Here is a 17,377-nt window from a genome sequence, read left to right on the forward strand (position 1 = left end):
ATAAAAAAGTAAAAAGTAAAAATTACACCAATAAATATAAGAGGTACAAATTGTGCTAAGTGCCCTGGGGACAAGAGGAAAGGCGGGAAAACCCAGGGCTACATGAATGAGAGCTACCAAGGGAAGAGGACAGGAGGGAGGCAATTGCAGGAGGGGAATTGGGAGAATGCATGCCCTTGGGCGCAGGTCACAGGAAAGAACTCATGAGCTTGATTCAGGATGTGTTGAATTTTCGGGCCCAAGACAGGTCCAGTCTGTGGAAGGTTGGACATTCGGAAATCTGGGACTCTGTCATCGTGGCTGGGTTGAAGGCAGAGGACGGTAATCACTAAGGAGCAGGCTGTGGTTAAGCCACCAGCATGGATGAGACTCCCCGAAAGGAAGCTGCAGAATGAGAGGCAGGCAGAAGAGAGGAAAGAAGAAAATCACAGACGTGGGGATGTCTTTGCATCCGTGTGTCTCCAGTGCCCAAAACGGGGCCTCGCGGAGAAGAGGTGCTCGGTACCTGTCTGTTGCCTGGCGGGCTGAATGAATACATGGGCGACTGTCTCAGTGTCGCCTTAGTTGTGTCCGTTCCTCTCTAGACCTCCGTTTCCCTCTGACCTGGGTCGGGCGGGCAGCTGCGGCTGCTGGGGCTCGGTAGGGCCCCTCCAAGACGCGTATCCGCATCTGCCCGCCAGGCGTCTGCGGGGCGCAGTGTCCACTGGAGCGCGCGAGCCCCTGGGACCGCGGAGGACAGTGGCCTCGCTTGCCTGTGCGATCGCCCAGGAGTTCCGGGCGGGAGAGTGCGAGCGGGGAAAAAGGGTCCTGCACCTACAGTGGGGCGGACGTGGCGAGGAAACCAGCGGGGACCGGGAAGTGAGGCCCGCGGTGCGGAGGGCGCTGGGCGTCGGGGGACACCTCTCGGAGAGACACGGTAGGGGCGGAAGTAAGGAGGTGGAAAGGAGAGGGAGATCGGGGAGATAGACCTGAGAGACCCAGAGGCCTGCGGAGATTTTCATCCGGGACCCTTCAGAGCCCAGGAAAGAGCAGGTGCGGACGCGGGAGGGCGCCTCACGCCAAAGCGGGCAGCACCAGTGACCAAAACACGCCCCGCTTGGCAGCTCCGGGACCCACCTCTGCCCGGGCAGCGCAGGAGAGGCTCGGAGAGCGCGAGATGCTAGGGCCCAGCCTGCCCCTAGAGGGCTGGCCCGAAGCGTTGGAGTCCAAAGACGCCTCCCACCGCCGCCGGGTGGCAGAATTGGGGGCAGGCGCGTCTCACCCACCCCGAGGGGTGGCCCCGCCCCAGGGCCGCGGGGAGGCGCCCCCGTGCGGGGCGGAGTTGTCAACGCCCCCTCCCCAATTCCCGGGGACTGCGGCCCCTTCTTAAGCCCGCGGCGCCTCTAGCTGCCCCTCACTGGTCTCGCCCGCCAGTGTCCCTCCCGCGCGATGGCCTCGGCGCTGAGCTATGTCTCCAAGTTCAAGTCCTTCGTGATCTTGTTCGTCACCCCGCTCCTGCTGCTGCCACTCGTCATTCTGATGCCCGCCAAGGTCAGTTGCATCTCCAGGCAGCCCTTCGGACACCGGGCGTCCGGTGCCCACTAACGGGCACCGAACCCGGGAGCCCTGAGCTGGAGCCCACGGATTTCGCGGGGGGCACAGCTCTCCCGGGGCGCGTGCACTCAGGAGCCCCAGGTGCCAGATGGGAGGTGCCCTGTAAACAATCCAAGGGGCATGGCGACCCCAGGGCGCACCACTCGGGGTTTACAGATCCCAGGGCGCAAGAGCCGTCCAGGCAAGCACGGAAACCTCGAAGTGAGCACAGATCTCAGCCACGCAGATCCCAGCCTTAGCCTCAGCCCCTGGCTCCGAATCTAATCTCCCCACAGTGCATAACCCCGTTTCCCCCCCAAAATGCCACCTGCGCCAACAGGGAACCTGGGAGCTTGCCTTTCCCTCTCTCTTTCCTGTCTTTTCCCTTCGCCAAAGAAGACTTTAAGCTGTAGGTGGCTTCTGCCGTCAGGAGGGACCTACAGGAAAAAAAATCATCACCTACGTGGATCCTGCGCTGTCTTTGCCACTCTCTGGTCCTTCCTTGGGCCTTCGTGTCTCTATCTATGATCCACATTCCTTCCAACCTGGAGAGCCACATCTGATTCATAATCCTGCTCCAGGCTGCAGGCAGGTCGGGGTTGGCCCGCTTTGCCTGTTGCCTGCTGGGGCTGTAGCAGGAGGCGGGACACATTCCCAGAGCTCACGCCTTGGGTGGCAGGACCTGGAGTTGCAGGGAAGCTTCCTCCCAGGCCCTAGTCTCCTAATGCTTCTGTGAGGGAGAGAGAATGAATGGCCTTGGCCGCAGGGTGGGGGCAGGCTCCGCTGGGCTGTGCACAGCCAGTTTGGCAGAGGCCCGAGCCCTTTGAAGCCTTTTGTGGCTGCTGGCTGCTCCTTCCTCGTTCCTTCTTTCAGCCCTTTCACTCTCAGCCCAGACAGGAAACCTCCAGCTCCCCCCGCTCCCCTCCCCAGGCAGGTTTGGGAAACAGAGGAGCTCTTCAGGGGATGCTCTGGCGGGGAGCTCTAGAGGAAGGGAGTGCACTTGGGTGTCAGGAAGCCAACCTGCAAGAGAACTGGACTTCCACCATTCTCTCATCTGTGTGACTTTAGCCAAGTGCCTGTGCTCTCTGGGCCTTGGTGTTCTCATCTGTACAATGGGGCTAGGTGGTTTGGTTCTGACACTTTAAGGCTTTGGGAATCAAAAGGGTTTAAAGTTAGTTCCTAGGATGGGGGAGGGGGAGACTGGGAGGAGCCCTTGGGTGGGCCTAGCACAGGCCCTGGATGGGTCAAGGACAGCAGATCCAACTGTGGAGGCTCTGCAGTTGCCACACCACCTGTGAGCAGCCACACTTCCTCTGTAGCAAGAAGTTTGGGGCTGTTATTGTCCAGAGGAAGGAGTCAGGCAGGAGAGCTGCGATTTCAGCTCTGCTGGTAGGGAGTGATATTCCCTGGAATGATTATACTAGCTTGGCTGACCTTCCTGCCACAGGAGACCCCACTTTCACACACACACACACACACACACACTCTCACACACTCACAAACACACACACAAAACACACACACGAAACACAAACACACGAACACACACAAAACACACACACACACAAACACACACAAAAACACACATACAAACACACACCCAAACACACACAAACACAGACACACAAACACACACAAAAACACACATACAAACACACACCCAAACACACACAAACACAGACACACAAACACACACAAAAACACACATAAAACACACACACAAACACACACAGACACACACACAAACACACAGACACACAAACATACAAACACACAATACACACACACAAAACACACACAAACACACACAGACACACAAACACACACACAAAACACATAAAAAACACAAACACACACACACACACACACACACCCTGAACTGGAAATCCCAACTCAGTGTGTGTGTGTGTGTGTGTGTGTGTGTGTGTGTAAGACAGAGAGAGATTAAGCTGTCCTGTGAGTGAGGACCAGGGAGGGGAGGCGGAGAACCCAGAGAGAGTCCTTCCGAAGGCTGCCTTCACGAGCTTTCCTTCTGACGGGGTTGGGTGAGGACCCTGGACCTCGTCTTCTTGTTTTTTCCCTTTGTGCCTTTTTCGGTCACCCTGCCTCCACCCTCCATGGCCACCCCATTGTGCAAGGAAACCCAGAGGGTACACAGCACGGGCAGGGCAGCTGGGAAGCTGGGAGGATCTTGGCAGCCTGAGCAACACAGTCCTTGCCAGGAGGTGACTCCCAGGGCACGCCACCCTCTGCCAACACCCAGGCCCCTCTCCTCACCGACTGTCTCCAGTTTTCCTGTTTCCTCCTGGATTCCCTCCTGGCCTCATCTCTGCTCCACTCTCTCTATCCTTTCTCTGGGTCTTTTTTTAATTAAAAAAAATTTAATAAAATAAATGATAGATTTATTGTATCATTTATTTTATTAAAATGTAAAAGGTTTCTTTTTTGCAAATCTGTAAGATATAAAGTAAAAATAAAAGTACCCTCAAATCCCATAAGTTATTCACATTTTGATGAACATCTTTCCAGATCAATCTCTTCTCTCTCTCTCCTCCCAAACACACACACACACACACACACACACACACACACACACACAGTAGGTTTTGCCTGCATTTTTTCATTAAGTGGTGTGTCAGGACACCCTAACTTGTGAATGTTGAACTTTTCTAACATCCGCTTCCCATCCTGCCCTCTCCCTTGACACTGTGGAGGCATTCTAGACTGGGGGGTCAAGCCTGTTGACTTCAGGGATGAGGCACCTCCTGGGCTTCCAAATAGTGATAGGGAGGTGAGGGGGCAGTTAACCTTGTGTCTCATCTTCTTTCCTAGTGGGTCTGTTTGATTCCTCCAGGAACGCACAGTGTACATTGGTGACGCACGCCACCTACTGCTTCTAAGTTTAGAGAATCAAAAGTTACCGAGGACTTTGTGCGCCATATGGGAAGAATGAGCACTCTTAAATCCACAATTTGCAGATGAAGACATGAAACAAGACGGGACAGGGACCAGGATTGGGAGCAGGAGGAGTAATTTATGAGCGACATTGTTTAAAATTGCTATCACTTGATGATAGTAAGAAGCAAACTAATTTTTAGCTAATATTATTGTTTTAAAATCCTCTCCAATGCGCCCTCTCATTGTCTGCCCCTGGAGGGATCATTCTCATGGCCTGCCCAGTGGTACACCACTGACACCAAGCCCCACAGAAGTTAGTGGCTGCCAAAGGCCAGACAGTGGCTGACAGCGGGCGCCAATCATATCTGTCTGGTGTCAAAGCCTGGGCTTCCAGTCACGCTGCTGTTCCGCCTTTAGTTCAGTGGCTGTCAACCAGCATTGATCATTTCTCCTGCCCTCACCCTGCCCCACAACAGGGGAACTCTGGCAAAGCACAGAGACATTTTTTGCTGTCCCAATTGGAGACAGTCTTACTGGCATCTCGTAGGTGGAGGCCAGCGATGCTCTAAACATCCTGCAGTGCACAGCTCCCACAACAAAGAATCATTTAGCCCAAAATGTCAGTGTGCCGAGGCTGAGGAACCCTGCCTCCCAGTAGGGAGGTTCCCTGGGTTGCTCGGGGGATGCTGAAAAAAGATTTATTTTTTGTGGCTGATAACACAACCCCGACAAAGAATTTCCAAGTCTTCCTGCACTGTTTTGTGCAAGTAATACACACGCTCTTCTGGGTGATGAGAAGCAGGGATTGTGTACAGGTGCACCTGTTCTTCAGCAGCATTGTCAGAGTTAAACTCAGATGAATGCTATTGATCCCTTTAATAAGCATTTGCAAAGATGGCCGGGCGCAGTGGCTCATGCCTGTAATCCCAGCACTTTGGGAGGCTGAGACAGGTAGATCATGAGGCCAGGAGATCAAGACCATCCTGGCCAACATGGCGAAATCCTGTCTCTACTAAAAATACAAAAATTAGCCAGACGTGGTGGCACTTGTCTGTAGTCCCAGTTACTCGGGAGGCTGAGGCAGGAGGATCTCTTGAACCCGGGAGGTAGAGGCTGCAGTGAGCCGAGATCGCACCACTGCACTCCAGCCTGGGGACAGAGCAAGACTCCATCTCAAAAATAAATAAATAAATAAATAAATAAATAAGCAAGCAAGCATTTGCAAAGATATCCTAAGTGTTGGGCCTGTTCTGGATGCTGAGGACGGTGATCTACAAATACAGCAGTTTCTTGAATAATGTTGATTCATTCAACATCATTTCACTATAATGTTGATGAGGGAGGGGAAAAAAAAGGAAGGATCCCTTGAGCCCAGGAGATGGAGGCTGCAGTGAGCTGTGACTGTGCCACTGCACTCCCACCTGGGCAACAGAGCAAGACTCTGTCTCAAAAAAAAAAAAAAAAAGAGCAAGAGAGAAAGAAAAGAAAATGATTACCGGCTGGGGCCACTGTCTGTGTGGAGTTTGCACATTATCCTCGTGTCCACATGGGTTTTCTTCAGCTACTACTGTTTCCTTCCACATCCCAAACCTGTGCACGTTAGGTGAATTGGAGTGTCTGTATGGTCCCTGAGTGAGCATGGGCGTGCGTGTCAGTGTGCATTCTGCAATGGGATGGCATCCTGTCCAGGGCTGGTTTCCACCTTGTACCCTGAGCTGCCGGGACAGGCTCTGGTCACCCAAGACCCTGACCTGCCGTAACTGGGCAAATAATTATCTAACTTGTTTTTATTAATGTTTCTTAAGTATATGTGTAGCTCACATTCCTTTCAGTGTTTAATATTGGGAGTGTTTTGGTCTTTATTTAAGATCTCCGTGATGTTTTTGTGACCAGAAATATGCTGTAGAAATTTAACTGTTGCTTCTAGCAATTTGCCTATGGGAATATTGGCTTATGTTGTTTTGCTTACACATTGCAATTTCCAAAAACCAATCAATGATGTTAAGTGAGGACTCACTGTACTGTTTGTGCTTTCGAGTCACGCACCAGTTGTGGTGGTAGAAGGACAGTTGAGGAAACAGTAACAACCCCATATGCTAATGGCTGGGGAGGGTACTCAGAGGAAGGGTGCAAACCAGACTGTGGAGGGGGCGCAGGGAGACATCTAAGAAGGAACTCTGAAGTTAGGCGCCGTGGCTCACGCCTGTAATCCCAGCACTTTGGGAGGCCGAGGTGGGCGGATCATGAGGTCAAGAGTTTGAGATCAGCCTGGCCAACGTGACAAAACTCCGTCTCTACTAAAAATACAAAAATTAGCAGGGCATGGTGGCCGGCGCCTGTAATCCCAACTCCGGAGGTTGAGGCAGGAGAATCGCTTGAAGCTGGGAGGCGGAGGTTGCAGTGAGCTGAGATCGTGCCATTGCACTCCAGCCTGGGCAACAGGATCAAAACTCTGTCACACACACACACACAAAATATGCTGATGAACCATAAAACAACCTAGGGAGGTGGCTAGTTTTAGTACATAATTATTATTATTTTTATTTCAATAGCTTTAGGGGTACACGTAGTTTTTGGTTACATGGATGAATTGTATAGTGGTGAAGTCTGAGATTTTAGCGCACCCATCACCTGAGCAGTGTATGTGGTACCCAATATGTAGTTTTTTAATCCTTCCCTCCCATCCCACCCTGCCAGCTTCTAAGTCTCCAGTATCCATTCTACCGCGCTATATACCTTTGGGTACCCATAGCTTAGCTCCCACTTATAAGTGAGAACATGCAGTATTTGTCTTTCCATTCCTGAGTCACTTCTCTTAGAACAATGGTCTCCTAGGTGGCAAGAGCGAAACTCCATCTCAAAAATAAAATAATAATAAAATAACAAAAAAAAACAGGTATTTTATTCTTCTTTTCCTTCTCCTCTTCCTCCTTTCTTTTCTTCCTTCTCCATCCCCCTTCCTCTCTTTCTTCTATCCCTTCCTCCTCCTTCTCCTTTTTTCCTTTTCTTCCTTGTCGTATTCTTGATCTTTTCTTTTGAGAGGCAGCTGATCCAAGGTTTGAGAAGATGAAAGAACGTACCTAGAACCACACAGCTGGGAAGGAGGGAGGCAGGGAGGAGGGGTGGGAATGGGGCAGGAGTCCATTGGGGATAGATCCCTGGCCTGACCCGGGAAAGCTGTGCTGACCAGGGCCGGGGAACAGGATGACTCTGAGGGGAATCCCTCTTAGATCAGCACTGTGTGGACAATCCATGCCAGCCGCCGTCCGGAGTGTTCTGGGGGTGGGGAGAGTGAGGCGGCCACACGCCGAGGCCTCAGGACTGTCTCTTCAGTTTGTCAGGTGTGCCTACGTCATCATCCTCATGGCCATTTACTGGTGCACAGAAGTCATCCCTCTGGCTGTCACCTCTCTCGTGCCTGTCTTGCTTTTCCCACTCTTCCAGATTCTGGACTCCAAGCAGGTGAGCAGACCCAGGGGATCCTGGTGACTTTCTGGTTCTCCCCTTGTCTCTTTCTCTAGTCCCCACTGTGAGCCACACAGGCCTGGGGGTGACCGGAAAACCCTCAGTTGTGGATTCTCCCTGGCAGGCAGACGCCACTCGAGCCTGCCTCCCCACTCCAAGCTGTCCCTGAAGTCAGCATCTGGGGACTTGGGTGGCTCTAGGGTGTGGCAAGGGACAGTCCTGATGGGGCCTTTGTGCCGCGCTCCAGGTGTGTGTCCAGTACATGAAGGACACCAACATGCTGTTCCTGGGCGGCCTTATCATGGCCGTGGCTGTGGAGCGCTGGAACCTGCACAAGAGGATCGCCCTGCGCACGCTCCTCTGGGTGGGCGCCAAGCCTGCACAGTAATTACGCCTTCCCTCTCTTGCCACATGGCTCTGCATGAGCCCCAGGGCTGGAAGGGGTGGAGGGTGGCACAGACCAGGCCACCCACTGGTGAGGGCTGGCCATGGGCTTACCTGGACTTGGCTGGGTGGGGTGTGTTATAGCTTTAGCTGGAGAGACCAGATGCATGCATGGTGGTGGCACATGGTGAGCAGCAGTAAGTAAGGGTCTTCTGAATCCAGAGGAGGTGGGTCAGCAAGAGCCCTTGCAGGCTTGGAAGGCTTCCTGGGGGAGGCAGCTAGCTGCAGATTTCCACAGGGAACAAGTTGGATAGAGGCTGGATCAAGCTGTGTCTGATGGGGTAGGGGAAGCAGGCCAGAAGTGGCTCAACTACCCAGCTCATGGGGAAACAGAAAGGTCCTCTCTCCAAGCTGGAGCATCTATTCCCACTGCAAAGAAGCTTCTTAACTTATCTTCCCCGATATCACTCTACCCCAGCTTCTCTCTCCATTTCCAAGATCTCCCCTGCCAATCTAGCTAGCCACTTCCAGCTAAGCCATGGAGTCAATATAATCATGATCATAACCAGAATCAATCATGATCGTAATGGGTATATTGAGTGTCTACAAGGCTGCAGGCATGATACCAGGAGCTTATTCATTGCCTCATTTAATTCTCACCACAACTCTGAGAGCTGAGTATTCTTCTTACCGCCCACATTCTGTGGATGAGGAATTGGAGGCAGAGAGGGATAAAGTGATTTGCTCATGGACACACGGGGATCTTCTAAGACAACTCCATTCGTGCAAACTCTCCCCCTCCTCCTAGCCTGGGTCCCAGGCTTTGTTTTTATGGGTCCATAATGTCTGCCTGTGTGGACGGCAGCTTGGGTCCTGATGCAGAACAGCTCCTAGGTCCCTTCTTCAGGCTCCTACCCCTGCCCCTGCTCCTGCCCCCAGGTGAACTAGGAGCCCTGAGGAGGAGCCTGGCTGCAGCGGGGCCCACACACTGAGAGTAGCCGAGCTCCTTCTGTCCCTAGTCTTGGACAGATGGTGCGTGTGGAGCCACAGAGCAGAGTCAGGCCCTGCCCTGCTCACAGCCTAAGGAGAGAACAGACATGGAAACAGGTGCTTTGAACCCAGCACAGCGATGATGAGAGTAGGGGGAGGATTGAGAAGGGTCAGGCCAGCCCCACCTGGCGCACGCTGAGAGGGTGGTCCCAGAGGAAGGATGTTGTTTGAGCAGACTCTGAAGGACCCTGAGGAGTCTTCCTGACAGACGGCAGAGAAGGGAGCAGGGGCTATAAGCAAAGGGAGGGTTTTGTCTGAATACTGTTTGTGTGATAGTTCCACTGCAGCATGGAAGGGTCCAAGTGTATGTGCGGGGGCGGAGGGGAGATGGCGGGGGCGGAGTGGCAGCCGGGAGAAGAGTCACACTTCGCCAAGCTCCCTCCCCAGCTCACCCTACCCCTACTCTGCTTAGCCCTTCTGAACTTCTGAGAGGTGCGGCAGAGTTTGGGGGTGGGTGGGAATTTCCTAGCCAGAAGTGGGACGCTGGGGCTGCCTGCACGCAGGGGTATTCCAGCACACCCCAGGGCAAGCTCATATTGAGTTGGCACCATCTGGATACCTGGGCTTCCCCTGCTAGATGGCGGGGCAGGGGTGCTCCTTAGAACCACGACTGGATCTGAGGCCTCTTGGTAACCCCAGAAGCAAGCAGAGTAGAAATTAGTCATGTGTGTGGGAGAGGCAGGAGGGAGAGAGGAATGGAGGAAGCAAAGAAGGGAAGGAGGGAGGGAGGCGAGGCTCTAAAACTGTCATCCCTATTCCAATATCCGATCTTGAATTGGCCTCTACACCTGTGCATCCCTGCAGGGGTGGACCCGGTGCCTACTTGCTCCCCAGAGAGTACGGGGGTGGGGTGGGGATTCTCTGGCTTTCCTCCCTGCCCCTCCTCCGCAGGCTGATGCTGGGCTTCATGGGCGTCACAGCCCTCCTGTCCATGTGGATCAGTAACACGGCAACCACGGCCATGATGGTGCCCATTGTGGAGGCCATATTGCAGCAGATGGAAGCCACGAGCGCAGCCACCGAGGCCGGCCTGGAGCTGGTGGACAAGGGCAAGGCCAATGAGCTGCCAGGTGAGCCCCTGGCCAGGGCACTGCCAGGCCACAACAGCAGACTTCCCCTCCCTCTGCTGGCAAATGCTTTGGCCACCTCCTTCTCCCTGTCTGCTTCCTGGAGCCCTCCTTTAAACACGCATAGAGAAAAAAAAATAGAAAATACTGTTGTCATAAGTTTTAGGAAGGGGATTGTTGCATAAAAGTTAGATCCTTTAATAGAGCTTTGAACAAAATCCCACGCTCGGTTCCCATCAGTTGCAGAAATCAGTGTGTTCACCTGATTATTCATTTGGGCATCTTTCGAGCACTTATGGGTGCCCCTCACTCCTTGCTACTCCTGCTCATCCTCAAGGAGGCCTTTTCTGACCTCCTCGAGCAGCTCAAATCCTTCCGCTCTCTGCTTCCAGAGGTCTCGGCCTTGGTGTCCCATGCTTGCTTCCCTGCTAGGTGCCAAGCTCAGGGAAGGCAAATCAGCATCTGCCTTGCTGTCTGCCATGTTCCCTTACCATCCCCAGCCCAGTGCAGTAGACTCAGGGTCTGTGGCTGACGGCCTGATTGCCAGACCCAGGGCAAGGTCCTGGGGCTTACAGAGAGGAATCGGGCACATCCCTGCCAACAACTCTTATGGAGCCCAGTGGGGCAGCTAAATCAGCAGAGCTGGGATTTCCCGATCCTCAGGTCAGCAGCAGAGTCAGGACCTGGGGCTGGGTGGGCAGCCCCCATGACCGGCTCAGCTAACAGCGCTGTGCCCACCACAGGGAGCCAAGTGATTTTTGAAGGCCCCACTCTGGGGCAGCGGGAGGACCGAGAGCGGAAGAGGTTGTGTAAGGCCATGACCCTGTGCATCTGCTACGCGGCCAGCATTGGGGGCACCGCCACCCTGACCGGGACGGGACCCAACGTGGTGCTCCTGGGCCAGATGAACGAGTGAGTCCTTGATCACACCTTCTGGGGACAACAAAGTGGGTACCCGGGCTGGAGGGACCTGCCTACCTCTCTCTGCTCCTCTGCAGAGTCCTGGAGCTCTGGGCAGCCAGACCTGGCCTGGGAGCCTGGCAGGGGTGGAAAGATGTGGCCCCATCCAGCCTCTGTGTCCTGGCACCGCTGTGCTCACACAGAAGCCACAGAGAGGATAGGGAGCTGGTGCCAGGGGAGCTAACATCCAAGTCTGCTTTCTGCTGTGACGCAAGACCCACCACCTCCCCTGGGCTCAGGGACTCTGGCTCAGAGAGGGAGTGTGGATTGAACTCTGAGTTAAAGGCATGGCAGATGACAATGTACTTCCAGACGCTGGGTCCTTGGTTGAAACTTGCAGAAAACAGACACCTCTAAAAGACTCCCCACCACTCCCTTGGCTCACTGCCTTTGGTGGCTAATGGTGATGGTCCCATGATAGCCGAGGTCTCGGATGGTATGAAGGGCTGGGGTTGGGGCATTCACTGCCTCACTGCTTCGTTATAGCCCCCGTGTGAGGTGTCAGGTGAACCATGGGATGGTTTGGAACTTTCCAGCCTTGGCCACAAAGGGATGCAGGCCATGAGGACCCAAGAGGGAGAGAAACCCGGGCCCTGCCGCGGGGTAGTCATGGTCTGTTGAGGGTGGCAAGATGCCTGGGGCTTCCAGGCACGTCTGGTAAATAAATGTACTAATTGAGGTATGTACTTATTGCAGTGGGCAGGAACAAAACTAAGGTGGCGCCATCCTTTGCAGACAGGAGCCTGGACAGGGGTGGGGAGGGCAGTGGGCGCAGGAGCTGGGAGGTGGAAAGGACAGGTCTGGAGCCTGGATGGGCAGAAACTTGAGGTTCAACAACCCGTTTGTTTTAATTTCGGGAGTGTTTTCTGTAATGATATCCTTCCAGTTCTCTGGCAACTTTCTTTGGGAAGAGCAGCCTGTCTGGGCTGAGTGGGGAAAGCTCTGCGCCTGCTTTGACACTCTTGAGCTAAAGGGGGCGCCCCTGGGGCTAGCGGAGTCCCAGGGATGGGAGGCGGGGCCTGCGGCGGAAGTGACCCTCCTCCAGCCTCAACTCTGGGAAGCTTTTGAGATTTGCTTTGCTAAGTGGGAGGACCATGCAGAAACCCACAGGGTGAGATTGCTGAGGTCTCTGCGGATTCCCAGAGCTATCAGCCAAATTACATGCATGTGTATAAAGGGTGTATTTTTCTTTTTTTTTCTTTTTGAGACAAGTCTCGCTCTATCGCCCAGGCTGGAGTGCAGTGGCGCGATCTTGGCTCACTGCAACCTCTGCCTCCCCGGTTCAAGCGATTCTCCTGCTGCAGCCTCCCTGTTAGCTGGGATTACAGGCACCCGCCACCACGCCAGGCTAATTTTTTGTATTTTTAGTGGAGACGGTTTCACCATGTTGGCCAGGCTGGTCTTAAGCTCCCGACCTTGTGACCCACCTGCCTCGGCCTCCCAGAGCCCTGGAATTACAGGCGTGAGCCACTGCGCCTGGCCACAAAGTTGTATTTTTCTGAAGGGATGGGCCATAACTTTCACGAGACTCTTAGCAAGGCCTGGACATACAGAAGAGTCAGTGGGTCATTTCTCGGCCTTGTCTGGTGCTGTGGCCATGTTCTGAGGCTCCCACTCGATTAGGGGACAATGCTTGGCAATGGACTTGGTGGCTAGACCTCAGGAGGATGTGGCCCCCACACAGGCCTGCCTCTCAGGGCCTAGCTGCTGCTCCGCCCCCATGCACAGAGCCAGGCTGGCTCCCACCGCTCAGCATCTGATGTGGGGGCGGGTGTCTTCTTGTAGGTTGTTTCCTGACAGCAAGGACCTCGTGAACTTTGCCTCCTGGTTTGCATTTGCCTTTCCCAACATGCTGGTAATGCTGCTGTTCGCCTGGCTGTGGCTCCAGTTTGTTTACATGAGATTCAAGTAAGTTTGAGCTGCTCACAGCCTAATTATGCCTAATTATGCCTCAAAGCTGCAGAAGAGCCTTCAGACTCAATAGGCAGGTTTACAAAGTCCTTTGTGTCTGGCCCTGATCTTTCTCCAGCCCTGTCTCCTGCTAGTCTGCCCTCCTGTTCCTTCGACCCCAGGCTGCTCACTGAGCTTTGTGCACACGTGGTCCCCTCTTCCTGGAATGCCATTCTCTACCTTCCCACCTCCTCAGCCTTCAAGGCTAGTTCAAATGCTGCTTCCCTGACTTTTTCCCTGCCCCCGATTCCATCTCTGAGCGGCCCCTGGGCATATCACAGTCCTGTCCTTTAGTATCTGCATTCAGGTTCCAGTGACTCTGAGTTCGTCTAGAGCCACTTGGATCCCGGGCACCCCGCACAGCTCCCAGCACAGGGAGGAAGAGCAGGCAGGGTAAAGCAATTAAAGATAAGCTGGTCCCCACGTGCCAGTTTGACATTGCTGGAGGAGCCTCCTCTTCGCCGTGTGGGTCCATCAGGCCAGGTCACGGCCAACCTGTGACTTAGCTCTGAGCTGAGCGCATATACTCTGTGCCTCAATGCATGGGGAGTTTAAGTCCAGTAAAACCAGCAGTGATTACGACCAAATCCATCCAAACCCAGACATTTACTGAATACCTCTGCTGTTCCCAGCAGTGTACAGGTCCTAGAAAGTTTACCTTCCTGTTCCTAGCACACAGGCAAGTTCAGCAGGGGTCACCTTTGATGGCAGCCAGACTTTGGACAGAAACCATGACCTGTGGCTGACAAATAGCTAAAAAAAGTTATTGTTTTTCTAAAACACACAAATTGATCTGTGGTGCAAAGGTGATCAGGCCACACCAGGATAGAAAGTGCTCAGCTCTGAGTTAAGTGCATGTGCTCTGTGCCTCCATCCACAGGGAGTTCGAGGCAAGTCAAACCAGGGGAATGTGTGACCAGAGGGAAGAGACTGCAGGGCTCAGAGGCAGAAGTGCCCATGGAAACCTGTGATTTCGTGGGGAAAATAGGGAATTTTCCTAAGTTTTCTTCTGAAGGAGGAACTGTTTTCAAAACTCCCATTAAAAAGTTGCTGTACAGGCTGGGCACGATGGCTCACACCTGTAATCCCAACATTTTAGGAGGCCGAGGTGGGCAGATCACCTGAGGTCAGGAGTTTGTAACTAGCCTGGTCAACATGGTGAAACCCCGTCTCTACTAAAAATACAAAAATTAGCCGGGCGTGGTAGCTCACGCCTGTAATCCCAGCACTTTGGGAGGCCAAGGAGGGCGGATCGCCTGAGGTCAGGAGCTCGAGACCAGCCTGGCCAACATGGTGAAACCCAATCTCTACTAAAAATACAAAAGTTAGCCGGGCATGGTGGTGCATGCCTGTAACCCCAGCTACTCGGGAGGCTGAGGCAGGAGAATTGCTTGAAGCTGGGAGGTGGAGGTTGCAGTGAGCCAAGATCACACCACTATACTCCAGCCTGGGTGACAGAGCAAGACTCTGTCTCAAAAAAAAAAAAAAAAAAAAAAAAATGTTGCTATACATATTCAAAACAATGATAATAATGATAGTAAGAATAACAATATTAATGATCATTGCCCAAACCCCACTCTATCCTGCCTGTGGATGGGGCAGGGGAATCTGTTCGCATGGCTGCCTGGCCACCCAGCTTGGCTTGGACAGTAGCTCTTTTTGCCCTGCCTCTTGAATCTGCACCACGGTCAAAATCCTGTTCATTTGCTCACATCCATCAAACAGGTCTCTCAGGAAATGGTCTTGAACCTGCCGCAGGTGAGCATCTGTGTCTCCTCATGAGGCAACAGAAATAATAATGACCGACATTTATTGAGTGCTCATCATGTGCCAGACACGATTTCGAGCGCTCTTTTTCTTTCTTTCTTTTCTTTTCTTTTCTTTTCTTTTTTTTTTTTTTTTTTTTTTTTTTTTTTGAGACAGAGTCTTGCTCTGTCACCCAGGCTGGAGTGCAGTGGTGCGATCTCGGCTCGCTGCAACCTCCACCACCTGGTTCAAGCAATTCCTCCCTGCCTCAGCCTCCAAAGTAGCTGGAATTACAGGCACCCACCACCACGCCTGGCTAATTTTTGTATTTTTTAGTAGAGACGGGGTTTTGCCATGTTGGCCAGGCTGGTCTTGAACTCCTAACCTCAGGTGATCCGCCCTCCTTGGCCTCCCAAAGTGCTGGCATTACAGACGTGAGCCACCTCGCCTGGCCCAAGCACTCTTAAACTTAATTAATTTTCACAACAACCTGTGAGGTCGGCACTATTATTATTATTCCCAATTTACAGACAAGGCAACTGAGGCATGAAGAGGTTATGTGGTCAACACAGGGGTGTGTAACGGGGAAGTAGGGGGACTGAGACTTAAACCCGGGCACTTTGGCTCCCACTGCGTGGCATCCCCTCTTGGGGAGGCTGAGGGTTGCTACACTTAGTTGCCTCCAGTCCTAAGCATGACCAGGTGTCAGAAGCACTAGTTGGGGCCGGGGCTGCCCTAGAACCCCAAGGCCTACTGAGAAAGAGGAGGGAGATAGCGTGGCGCTGGGGCCACAAGGGCACCATCAACTTCTTGTCTGGCCAGAGGCGGATGTCAGGCCTCTGAAGACTCACAGCCAAGAGCCTTAAGCTGAGTCCACCCAGCCTGGCATGGCCTTCGTCCGCTCTTGTTGACTGGCAGGGGAGCCTGAGGGTGTCTGCAGCAGGGGGCTTCTGAGCATGCTCGTGGTGGGGTGTTTGGCTGCAGTCCAGACCCATCCCTTCCCGACGGGCCACTCTAGTTTGGACGCATGCAGTGTGGCTGGCCGGGGTAGCTCACAGGAGCTTTGTTTTGGTTCCAGATCTGGAAGGTAGAGGACAGCTTTTACATTCGGTTTGAGTGGTGGGAGCAGCGCTCTGGCCCAGGCCACGTCCTGCCACAAACTAGGACCTGGTGGTCCCTGCCTGCCTTTGTGGCCTCATGGACCTCCCCAGCTGAGGCCAGGGAGCACCTGTCTCAGCGGCAGGAAGCAGCTCCACTGTCAGCTCTTGCTGTCACTTGAGTTCCTCATCTGAACCATCATGGAGAATGAGGTTAAGGTCTTGGCCTCTAGCCTAATCCAGAGAAACCGTCTTACTGAGGAGCCCAGTGCGGCCTCCTAGGCTGTATCTAGCCAAAGGGGCCAGACCCCACCCCAGGACCACCAAGAACTACATGGGATATTGTTACTGCTTATACCTAACTGTCCCAACCAGGCTCACCTCCTGTAATAGCCATGAGGGTTCTTTGGGACCCCTGCCAGGGCAGAAGCACACAAAGCTCAAGGATCTCTCCCCTCTCCTTGGCTCTGCAGCATATTCAGTCCAAGTTCACCATGGTGCATCATGGTGAAGGCTGTTCTGCTGCACAAGGACTCTGTGGTCCCCACCCCTGACCCTGACCTAGGCCCGTCACAGGCCAACTGGATCCATTTACTTGCATCTCATGCCAGCCTGGTCATCACCAGATGAAACTAACCCAGAGATGAGAGCAAAGCTGCTCAGCATGAGAGACTGAAGGCTTGGCGGTACCACTGTGGGGCACCAGCATTGGACAACTGCATACTCCACGCAGCCCCAGAGTCTGCAGCTACTGTGGTGTTGGGGATGAGCTGCCAGCACCAAATGCAGGCTCTGACTCCTGGGCCACTAGTAATACCAAGGTCACCCCTTATCCTGGAAAACTGAAGCCCCTGGCTGAGCCCCAGGGTCTCTAGGACGACAGGTGGCAGCAGATAGATGCTTGGTAGAGCACAAACTTTACCAAGCCAAGGGCGTGACAGCAGAGAGGCCCCATCTTACACCAGCAGAGCCATCCCCATGCCTGATGTCTGGAGAGTGTCCCTAGCGGGTGACCCTCAGGACACACAGCCTTGCCCCGTTGCCCAGCAGGGAGATCCTAGCCAGCTGTGCACACCTGAGATCCCATCAGTGTTGCCTCTTTTCTGACCCCTGAGCGCCCCAGAAAGCTGTGACCTGATGTCCTGGTGTCCCTATGTTCCAGGCCAAGCCACCGTCACACCAACACTT

The 17,377-nt window shown here is 53.6% G+C and overlaps 1 protein-coding gene across 4 annotated transcripts in view; it reads left to right on the top strand.

Annotated features, from left to right (window-relative positions):
* The first annotated feature begins 759 nt into the window (after positions 1-759).
* Positions 760-17,377, top strand: part of SLC13A5 (solute carrier family 13 member 5) — a 28,934-nt gene continuing 12,316 nt past the window's right edge. Inside the window, exons 1-7 of one of the 4 annotated variants that reach the window (XM_055257525.2) lie at positions 928-1,032; positions 1,414-1,530; positions 7,804-7,932; positions 8,183-8,319; positions 10,261-10,439; positions 11,180-11,348; positions 13,182-13,304. In XM_055257525.2, the coding sequence (XP_055113500.2) occupies positions 1,429-1,530; positions 7,804-7,932; positions 8,183-8,319; positions 10,261-10,439; positions 11,180-11,348; positions 13,182-13,304 (839 nt within the window). In that variant the 5' untranslated portion in view covers positions 928-1,032; positions 1,414-1,428. The other 3 variants (XM_063629595.1, XM_055257528.2, XM_055257526.2) reach the window with 3 other exon arrangements.

This window comes from Symphalangus syndactylus, chromosome 20 (assembly GCF_028878055.3).
Source record: "Symphalangus syndactylus isolate Jambi chromosome 20, NHGRI_mSymSyn1-v2.1_pri, whole genome shotgun sequence".
In the NCBI taxonomy this organism is placed as follows: Eukaryota; Metazoa; Chordata; class Mammalia; order Primates; family Hylobatidae; genus Symphalangus; species Symphalangus syndactylus.